The sequence below is a fragment of the Erythranthe guttata genome, chromosome 8, assembly GCF_056151865.1.
Source record: "Erythranthe guttata isolate IM_541 chromosome 8, IM_541, whole genome shotgun sequence".
NCBI classification, from domain to species: Eukaryota; Viridiplantae; Streptophyta; class Magnoliopsida; order Lamiales; family Phrymaceae; genus Erythranthe; species Erythranthe guttata.
In genome coordinates, this window is record NC_142540.1 from 24,775,849 (window position 1) to 24,787,113 (window position 11,265).

General features: G+C 37.3%; 1 protein-coding gene across 1 annotated transcript; it reads left to right on the plus strand.

The window, feature by feature from the left end:
- The first annotated feature begins 1,292 nt into the window (after nucleotides 1–1,292).
- On the plus strand, nucleotides 1,293–10,995 carry LOC105965057 (disease resistance protein At4g27190-like). Its single transcript, XM_088821377.1, has 4 exons — nucleotides 1,293–1,321; nucleotides 6,382–8,082; nucleotides 10,698–10,791; nucleotides 10,906–10,995. Exons 1-4 carry the CDS (start codon nucleotides 1,293–1,295, stop codon nucleotides 10,993–10,995), a joined length of 1,914 nt encoding a protein of 637 aa, XP_088677503.1.
- Nucleotides 10,996–11,265: the final 270 nt, after the last annotated feature.

Below are 11,265 nucleotides of genomic sequence, written 5' to 3' on the forward strand. Positions count from 1 at the left end.
ACAAGGCCAAGGATATCAAAGACCTCAAGGTCAATTCCAAAATCAAGCCCCTCCTCAACAAAGCTATCAAGGCAACAATCCACCGGCCCAAAAATCAAACACGGATGAGATATTGGCCCAATTCATGACCGCTACCCAAGCCTCGTTGCGAAATTTGGAGAATCAACTCGCTCAATTAGCTTTGAAGCAAGAGAACCGCCCGCCGGGAGCATTGCCATCGAATACGGAAGATCCTCGAAATCAAAAGTTCGAGACGTGCCAAGCTATCGATGTCAAGAGCGAAAAAAGGGAAGAAATTCAAATCAAGCCGCAAGTCACTGTAGCCGAATGGGTCGAGCCGATCCCATATCCACAAAGATTGCTAACGAAAAAGATCGAGGTCGAGACATGCCAAGCAGTCACCTTGAAGAACGGTAAGCAATTGGAGGAAGCCCCACGAAAAGAGAAGAGAAGCACGGTAATCGAGAAGCCGAAAAAGAATGAGGAAAAAGAATCATCTCATGACGAGCCACCATCGACGGTGCCTTCACAAGTCCCTCCAATTCCTTATCCTCAAAAGTTTATAAAGAAGAAGCTCGATGCCGAATATCAAAGATTTTTGGACAAGTTGAAGGAAATTCGCATAAATATTCCTTTCATTGAAGCACTACAAAAGATGCCAAAGTGGGTGAAGTTCCTCAAGGACCTCGTGAAGAAAAGTAAGAAATTGCAAGGGAACGAGATGATCCAACTCACGGAGCAAATTAGTGCGATTCTTACTCGGCCTCTTCCACAAAAACTCGGCGATCCAGGTAAGTTTACTATTCCCTGTACTATAGGAGGTAAAAATTTTAGATCGCTCATTGATTTAGGTGCTAGCATTAATCTTATGCCGTACTCTACTTTTAAAAATCTTGGGTTAGGAGAAATTGAACCGACGGCTATAACTCTTCAATTAGCCGATAGATCTTTAGTTTACCCAAAAGGTATTTTAGAGAATGTGCTAGTGAAAGTTAATAAATTTATCTTCCCTGTTGATTTCGTTATACTTGATATAGATGAGGATAGGGAGATACCTCTTATCGTAGGGAGACCGTTTTTAGCCACGTCGAAGACGCTAATTGATTGTGCTAGTGGTGATCTTACAATGACTGTGCATGATCAAACAATCAAATTCAATGTTTTTAGTGCTAATAAAAATCCATGTGATAATAATGATTGTTTTGCTATTGAGCTTATGGATTTTACAAATAATGAAAAATTTGATGTTTTGCACTTGGACAATGGGAAAGCATCTTTGAGTGCAGGAGATGATGGCGGAGACGGGAATCGGAAGGAGCAAGTTTACTTTATGGACTCAATTTTAAATCCTCCGAGAGAAAATCATACGAGTCGAGGTCTTAACGACGATGAGAATGCAAGGAAGATGTTGCCACCCAAAAGCTCGAGCAAGTCACGAGAGAAGGATGAGTCAAGCTATTGTGGTCGTAAGGAGAAAATCAAAAAGGAATTGCACAAAGGACAATTGGTGTTATTGTGCAAATCCCGTCTTTGGTTACTTCCAAGGAGGTGCAAATTAAAGTGGTCGCGGCCGTTTATTGTCCAAGAAACTCTTCCGCACGAGGTGGTCAAAATAAAGGAGCGCGATTCAAATCGTACGTTCAACGTAAAACGGAGCCGGCTCAAACCGTATTGGGAAGCGAGTGAAGATTGCCAAGTGACTTCGGTCACTTTTGCTTGAAATTAAAGAAGCAACGTCCGGCTGAAGACTTTAAACTTAGCGCTTCTCGGGAGGCAACCCGAGCCTTATTGTTTTTAGTATTTTTTCTTTCATTTTTCGTTTCGTTTTTAGTATCATAAGCATGCATTCTAATTTATTTATTTTTGGATTTTATTTTTCAGGGCCGAAAACGTGAGTCGAGAGTCGAGTCGAGCGGCCAAGAAAAAAAAAAAAAAAAAAAAAAAAAAATTATTTGAAAAGTTTCAGGGTCACTAATAACAAGTTTTTATTTTTCAGGGCCTTAAAATGCAATTATTGAAACTTTTCACACGGCCGTGCGGAAAAAGACTTGGAATCTCGCACGGCCGTCTGAGAAGCGGACGATGCTACTGCCCAAATTGGCCAATTGGTGCGGCCGTGCGGATTTCTTCACAAAATCCCGCACGGCCGTCCGAAGGGAAAACCGGCTTCTGCCCAATTTCGGGAAACGGTGCGGCCGTCCGAGAAAATAGGCTGCAAAATGGGACGGCCGTCCGAACTCAACAGGGGATGTTTTAAATTTTCGAAAATTCGATTTTCTCCCCCATTATTTCTTAAACCCCCCTCTTTCCTTCTTTCTAACTCCCACACACGAATTTTCGAATTTTTTTTGAATTTCTCTTCCAAAAATTCTTCAATTTCACACATATAATTCACTCACGCATTCTCAAATTATTATTTTGTGTTGGTATTGACAGGGAGGCTAGAGCATCGAACCAACTTCTTCAAAATCTCATCTTTTCAAGTCAAGCCCGAGTGCATCGAGCCGGCATCCACCGGCACCCATTCTTGAGCCTGTGCCCAAGCTTTCCGATGATGATGAGCATGAGAGAAGGAGGGAGGAGCACCCCGATCACATCGACTTCGACTAAATCAGGTGTTTTCTATCCTTAAAACTTTGTACTAATTTCGTTGAGGGCAACGAAAATTTTAAGTTTGGGGGTGAAAAATATGTTTTTTTTGCTTATTTGCTTTAGTTTGCATGCATTAGGTTTTATTCGTTTTTATTGTTTTTCCCGTTTTTTCCGGAATATATAAAAAAAAAAAAAAAAAAAAAAAAAAAAAAAAAAAAATTTGCTTGAGTCAAAGGCATCTATGATTTATGATGATGAGAGATGATCAATGTTTGATGATGAAATTGCTTGTTTTGTGTGATAAGGATTTGATGTTTGTTTAGCTTTCGATTCAACGGGACTTAGAAGCGAATTATTGCTAGAAATCACATTTTGTGCATTGCTTTGGTTGAATGTTTTGTATTTTAAATTTGGAATTAATTTGTGCTAGATCATGCTATGTTCGGTTTTAGAACTCACCTTAGGAAATTTATGATACGAAGTATTGAGTAGTGAGTGATTTGGGATATGATTTGGGCCTTCTTTGAACTGTTTGAGCCTTTCAAGCCGACCTTTTTATCGAAATTATCCTTAGAACCTTGATTTGAGCCTCGGAGAAAAGGTGTTCTTTCTTTTAGCCAATGCGTAAGGTAGAATAGGTGGAGATTCTTGAAAATTACCCCTTGGAGTTCGGTCGAAAAGTTTATAAGGTCCTTCTTCTTCTTCGAAAAAAAAAAAAAAAAAAAAAAAAAAAAAAAGACAAACATCTATGCTTCTATATGCATATAAAAAGAAAAAAATATAAAAAAAAAAAAAAAAAAAAAAAAAAAAAAAAAAAAAGAAAGAAAAGAAGAAGAAGAAGAAGAAGAAGAGACTAGAAGGGAGAAATAAGGACTAGATGTTGAATTATTTTTGAAAACTCGATCCATTGCCTCAAAAGCAAAAGTGGAGACTTTTGAACTTTTGAGAATCGAGTTTATTAAAGTCCGTAGAGGTGAATTCATTGTTTCAAACGCCTATCTTTCAAATTTTGGCGTAATCACCTAAATTCAAGAAGAATAGCCACACATACCCATTTTTCCTACCTCGAACCAAAGAGCCTAACAATTGAAAGCCACAAAGCCCCAATGATCCCAATAGCTTAATGTTCGATATTAGTAGAGTAGAATAATTTGGTGAGTATTTGGAGTCAAGCATATGCATGTAAGTATAAATTTTCTCTATTTTTAACTTGCAAATATGGGATACTTGAAGCAATTGTATGATTTGTGGTTTTTTGTAATGGTGAGTGACTAAGTGTTGTTGAATTTTGAGCTTGCGAATGCCTAAGAATTGTCATTATAATTACAAGTTCTGAAAACGTGAAGTTGATCATTGATCTATGTGATGAGATGTAATAGTTGTGTTATTTGCTTATTGGTTGATTTTGCTTGAGGACAAGCAAAAGTTCAAGTTTGGGGGTGTGTTAAGTGTATATTTTTATACTTTATCGTATCTTTTTATTTGAGCTTTTGGTGTGTTTTAACGATAATTGGTGCTTAAAAAGTTGATTTATTGTATTTTAGGTACAAATTGAAGAATTGGAAAAGTATGGGGTCAAAACTGCAATTTTGGAGAAAATATGGGCCAAAAGTGAAAAAAGCAGAATTCTGGAGAATAGACCGCGCGGCCGTGCGGATTTTAAGCATAAATCTCACACGGCCGTCCGGATGGGCGAGTTGGCGCAGTGGAGGAATCTTAATTGTACAAGGAAACTGTCTTCTTCCCCAAGTTCTTCACCCTATATAAGACCAAGCCAAGCACACAATTAGGGATCCATCTTTTTACGCAATTTCAAGAGCAACAAAGCAATAACGAAGAATTCGAAGACTCCAAGCAAAGATTTATCGTCCATGATTTATTTTATTTGCGTTTTTGATTTAATTATGAGTAGCTAAACTACTTATTTCTAGGATTTTATTTGGAACTCTATGTGGGATTTATGAACCCTTTTCTATGATTTTATGCAAGTTTTAATTCCGGATTATTTCTTCTACTTGTTTTATTAAGTGCATGAATTTGATCACCTTATGTGCTTTTATGTTATTGTTAATCGCATGAATCGGAAGATCGGGTTAATAATTAGAACTGTGGTAGAAGAGCCTTTGTGGTATTAACATAGGAATATAGTTAATCTCTTAGGTAGCCATTATTGAGATTTGTGCTTAATGCTGTGTTCTAGAATTAATTGCATAGGAATATAGTAATTGAATCTAGAGTATTAGAATCGTAATACACGCGGAAGCGGGTTATGATTATTTTAGCATCTCAGGTTAATAATCCGGGTTAATTGCTTGCATAATTGAAGGAATTGGGGGAGTAATAATCACATAGGGGGAAGAATAAAATCCTAGGCTTGTTTACTTTGATTAATCTTCGTATTTAAATTGCTTTCTTGCTTTGTCTTTTTAATTGCTTTAGTTTAATTTAGTTTATTAATCATAATTCGACTGTGTAGGGTGGGCTTGATAATAATTGGTAGAATTTTAGCGTCTAGGATTAGATAATTAAATATTCCCTGTGGGTTCGATATCCGGACTTTTAGTCCACTATATTACTTGTACGATACGTGCACTTGCGTGTAGGAAAACCTACACGCAAGTGCACGTATCGTACAAGTAATATAGTGGACAATTAAGTCCGGATATCGAACCCACAGGGAATATTTAATTATCTAATCCTAGACGCTAAATTCTACCAATTATTATCAAGCCCACCCTACACAGTCGAATAAGGATTAATAAATTAAATTAAACTAAAGCAATCGAAAAGCAAGCAAAAACAAGAAAGCAATTTAAAACGAGGATTAATCAAAGTAGACAAGCCTAGGATTTTATTCTTCCCCCTATGTGATTATTACTCCCCCAATTCCTTCAATTATGCAAGCAATTAACCCGGATTATTAACCTGAGATGCTAAAATAATCATAACCCGCTTCCGCGTGTATTACGATTCTAATACTCTAGATTCAATTACTATATTCCTATGCAATTAATTCTAGAACACAGCATTAAGCACAAATCTCAATAATGGCTACCTAAGAGATTAACTATATTCCTATGTTAATACCACAAAGGCTCTTCTACCACAGTTCTAATTATTAACCCGATCTTCCGATTCATGCGATTAACAATAACATAAAAGCGCATAAAGTGGCCAGTTTCATGAACTTAATAAAACAAGAAGAAGAAATAATCCGGAATTAAAACTTGCATAAAATCATAGAATTGGGTTCATAAATCCCACATAGGGTTCCAAATAAAATCCTAGAAATAAGAAATTTAGCTACTCATGATTAAAGGAAAAACGCAAATAAAATAAGTCATAAACGATAAATCTATGCTTAGAGTCTTCGAATTCTTCGTCTTCGTTATTGCTTTGTTGCTCTTGAAATTGCGTAAAAAGATCCCTAATTGTGTGCTTGGATTGGTCTTATATAGGGTGAAGAACTTGGGGAAGAAGGCAGTTTCCTTGTGCAATTAAAATCCCTTTACTGCGCAACTTCGGGGTATGGGACGGGGGTCCCATAATTTGCACTAAAACAGGGACGGGGGTCCGAGCCTTGTTTCTTCAGAATTTTGATATTTTCACTTTTGACCCATATTTTCGCCAAAATTGCAGTTTTGACCCCATACTTTTCCAATTCTTCAATTTGTACCTAAAATACAATAAATCAACTTTTTAAGCACCAATTATCATTAAAACACACCAAAAGCCCAAATAAAAAGGTACGATAAAGTGTAAAAATATACACTTAACACTGAACCATAGGATTCCGAAGGAGTATTTGGTTGAGTGTTGGTGGGCGGAGGGCCTATTGGATGTAGAAGGATTGCAGAGGTTAAGGGGCGGCAGACTTGAAGGATGGAGAATTTTGAACCAACTTATAGGAGACTATTGGCTGGACTCGTTTTCCGACGAGTATGTGAAGATGCCAATCTTGTGCAGACACATGGTCAAGAAATGGGGTGATAGTCAAAACCGTGTAGTATGGGTAGGTGACGGTAGACTTCCCAATCAAGCTAGGTGGAAGAAAGCAACAAGAGTGCGTGCAACCTCTTGTTCATTCGAACCGGATGCTGAAAGTCCGGCAACCAGCAACCTTACTACCCTACTACTGCAAGACAGCCCAGATTTAGTGCAGATTAAAGACTCTTTCTTCATTGGTATGAAAGAGCTTGCCATTTTCGACCTGTTTAAAACCGGCATAACGTCACTGCCAACGTCAATTTTCGGTTTAACCAATCTTGTCAGTTTGTATGTGAACGGATGCTATTCACTTAATGAGCTACCAGCGGAAATAGAAAACCTGAAGAAACTCGAGCTGTTGGATACTCGGGGGAGTTCCATCCGTAGCTTGCCGGTTGAAATCGGCAAAATGTCAAGTTTGAGGTGTTTGAGAGTCACGCTGGGGACAAAGGGGTGCAACCGAGAAATGAGACAAGAGAAGGTGATCATTCCTCTGGAAATAATTAGAGGACTCGGAAAGTTGGAGGAGTTGATCATTGAAATAGGTTGTTGCAACCGAAGTTGGAGCGAAATAGTTGATGATGTAGTAGAAGAAATATCAAGTTTAAAGATTTTGACAACCCTTCACTTTCATTTTCCCAATGTGCAGACTCTCCAAAAATTTGTGACAGCTAGCATATCATGGAAAAACATACACACTACATGGAACGTTTCGACTTTCCATTCCTTCAAATTTTCAGTGGGTTGTTGTGAACAAGTACAGTATGGAGAACTCAAAGTATCTCAAGTGTTACCTCAAAAACATCTGATATTGTGCAATGCCAAAGACATTTCTTTGATTGACGAAGTGGTAAAGCAGATGAGTACTTTTGAGGTAGTTAACCATTCAAGAATCAAAAGCCTGAGTGAGTTTGAGTTAGATAAAGCAACTGAACTCAAGGTTTGTGCTGTAAAAGACTGCAAGGAGCTATTGAGTATTGTGGATGGTGATCAAATCAATGATATGAGAGGTGGCATCATGGAGGGTGTCCTTCAAAAGTTAGAGAAGTTGCATCTATTTGGCCTCATGTCCCTGCAATGTATATGGAAGGGAGAATTTTTCAAAATGAGTATTGCAAAGCTAAAGGTTCTAACATTGCATGACTGTCCCAAGCTAACCGATGTTCTGTCTGTCGAACTAGCACGAGCTCTGTTGAGTTTAGAACATTTGAGGGTTGATAACTGTTGCATTCTTGAACAAATTATTAGGGTAGAAACTTCGAACAATCTAGCTGATATTCTACCCAAACTGGAAACTCTTGAAGTTGAGAACTTGCCAAATCTGAAAACCATTTGCGAGAGTTACACGATAAACTGGACATCATTGAGAAGGATCACTATTAAAGATTGCAAGAGCCTACAGAGTGTTCCTCTGACACTTACTAATGCGGAAAACCTAGCAACAATCAGTTGTGAAGCTAGTTGGTGGAATAATATCCAGTTGTCGGAGGAAGTCAAAAATTTGTTTGCCTCTCGTGTACTTTCCAGCGAGACAAATTGAAATAAAAAAAAAAAAAAAAAAAAAAAAAGGGAGAGAAAATCCCAAAAAAAAGCAGCAAAAAAATAAGGTACAAGTTTTGAGCGGTCCTAGTGCTTGACATCAGAAAGGTGTGTTCTTTCTCCTTGCTCGTTTTCCTCTTATTTTGAATCAAGAGTTTTGAGCATGTCTTGTTTCACTATCTTGGTCATCTTTATCAACTCGTTCGTCATCTTCACTTGCATGCAGAGATAGAGACTTTAAAAGAAAGAAGCTGGTTGAGCTCGGGCTCAAAACAATGATGGTCAGGACACGTTAGATATTATATATATACTACAGTTTAATGCAGATAAGCGGAGGCTGTAAAGCCACTTTCTAGACCAAAGTCTCAGCTGACACCCTACAGAACTGTGATCATTATGCAACTGATTATTGTGACCCTTTTCTTCCATTACCGTGTAACTCATTCTGTTGATAGTGCCTTCCCTCTCTGGCTCATTTCTGTCATTTGTGAGATCTCGCCCAAGTGGATTATCCTATACTCTTGAGTAGAAACTGTCCTTTGTGGTATGGATTTGGAGGTGATTGCCTCAAATTTCTATCCTTTCATATCGATCTGTCCCTCTGATTTTTATCCTATCGCTTACCGCCTGCTATGTGCCGTTTAACTGTGAAGTTAATCATATATACCATCGGTAATTCTCTTTGCTTCTCCTTTCCAAATTTCATTGAATTCTTGCAAATCCAAATCAATTTGGATCAACAGTTAATTTCTATATCTTACATTTTTTGCAGTTAATATATCTTTTGAAGGAGCCATTGCTTTTCAGCAGTTACTGGCATATTAATTGTTGAGTAGGTAGTAGTAAAATACAAGGAGTCTGAAGCCGTTTGGCGGGCTGATGCCTTACGATGTCAGCAAATGTTTCATAGCTCTGTTTACTGTCCTGCACCTTGATTCTTTGATTCGAATGATCCATCGACAAAAGGGTAATTTTTATCTTTCCTTATAAAGTGATTTTCATGTACATTTATGTAGTCATGATTTGCACTACATTTGCTGAGGTATCGATATTTAAAGATTTGATCTCTTCAGCATACTTCATTATATGGCGTTCTTATATACATTGCATCTTCGTTCTTTTTTTGTCCCAAGAATGGAGAAAATCTAGTTTAAACATACAAGTGCAGAAACCTGGAAGACTTTCCTTAAATTGTGTAAAAAGATATCCAACTAGGTCAAGTCACATCCATCCATTTTATTGCTATAAGTGATATGTTCCTGCACAAAAGTGTCAATCACTTCAACCGTTGTGGTAGATGCACCTTGTGTTGTTTTACGGTTACCTACACTCTCAGATGTACATAACCATCATGGCCCGAATTTTCTGCATTAAGTAGTTGACTTTTGGCATAATGTGAGAATAAATAGTGGTTTTGTTCACTTGCTTGGATGTTTTGCATATGCGGTTCGTGTTCAATAGAAAACAACAGAATTGCATGCGCTAATCTGTTTGAGTTGCAGGTTTTGTGGGTTCAGTGACACTTTGATTCGATTGTTAACTTGAAGTATTTTGTTCAAAAACACCCGAGGAAAACTAATGTCATGCATGATCTGTCGTCTTAAGGACCTTGGTCTGCGGTTTCTTAAGATAGATTGTTTATTTAAACTCTGATTGGGTGAACAAGTGTGGATTAATTAAAACTCTGATGGTCAATTCATCCGCCACCATTGTTTCTAATATACACTCATGGTACGGTACTTAAAATACTTGAAGAGTTGTTTAAAGTTTGAATAAACGAGTAATATGTATCCGAAAAAAATTTGGAGTTTCATGCAAGTAACTCTTTAGTGTCGTCACCTACTCAACAGTTTGATGCTCTAAGACCATAAGCTATGCCACAACAATTGATTTAATGCTCTTTGTTTACCTAACTTTTGCCTTTAGTGCTACTATTTGTTCAAATACTTCCTGCTAATTGTCTTGCTCGAATGCAATTCTTGGTGTGATGGTACATAACTAGGTAAAACAGATTCTTTGAAGTTGGATTTAGTGTATTGTGACTAGAAATTTGAACAAGATTTACGTCAAATGAAGATAGGGGCAGAATGAGAAAGTGAGGTTGTAAGAAGTTCAAAATTCCTAAACATTTAATCTCTTAGATCAAACTTTTGTAATGTCTAGATATTGTTATCATTAGCTCCTTACGAGTTTAATCTCATAATTTGAATCGGGAAGTTCTTTTATATCATTGGTTTGCGAGATTGTAGTAACTCTCATAAGTCGAACCCTCTTAGATTCAACTTGTACTGTTTGGAATATCATAAGTCCAGCCCTCTTAGAAAACTTGAATGCTGAAAGGAAAATTATTGGAAACCAATTGATTTGTAGCAAGTTATTTTCATGTCGAATGCTACTGTGCTCTGCTTGATTATAGCTGGTGTTAATGTAATTTGTGGGCTATTTTAAACAAAAAAATTGGTCTGTGTCAAGTTGAAAATATTCTGATGTCTGCTCGGATATTTTTTTTGATGAGATACGAATTAGCATTTTGCATTGAATAGTTTTGAAAATGATATTTTTGTTTTCTGAAAATGCAGCTCTGGGATTATTCCTTTTGACCACGAAACTAATCGTCTTGCCGGTGGCATCATCAGGGATTCTCCATCTGGAAAAGTAACGACTCTAACAAAGGTTAGCCATCTTCCTTCAGTAAGCTTTCCTGACATTTGTTTTAACATGTAACTATTTAATTATGCTTCAATATATTGCCAAAATCGAAATTGATTTTCTTATCTGATGTGCCAGGTTATGAATTTGTTCGTCAGTAGAGTCGAATCGAGTCTATTCACTGAAGAAAGGATGAAATCTCAATCATCAATGTTGCTAATGCGATGAAGAAGGATGAAATTGAGAGGGTGTGTGGCCAAAGCCAACTGTTACGAGAGGGTATAGGAGAGGAGTTTTAAACATGACGGAATTCGTAAACTTCGTTTCTGTTTTGTTCTCGGAACTCATTGCACAATCCCGACTTATTGCCATTTTGTTAATGCTTTGATCTTGAAAACATCACTTGCTTATTATATATAGCAAGCAAAAAGAATATGAATTTCTTCTTTGCCCCTTGCCACCAAACAATTTCAAAATCTTACCAGGTTTTAATCTTAT

Excerpts from the sequence above, each read along its gene's own strand:
- LOC105965057 (XM_088821377.1), top strand. The coding sequence starts at position 1,293 with ATGGCGGAGACGGGAATCGGAAGGAGCAA. Across the intron at positions 1,322-6,381 it reads ACGGGAATCGGAAGGAGCAA|GATTCCGAAGGAGTATTTGG; the intron begins GTTTACTTTATG and ends ACTGAACCATAG. Across the intron at positions 8,083-10,697 it reads TCGGAGGAAGTCAAAAATTT|CTCTGGGATTATTCCTTTTG; the intron begins GTTTGCCTCTCG and ends CTGAAAATGCAG.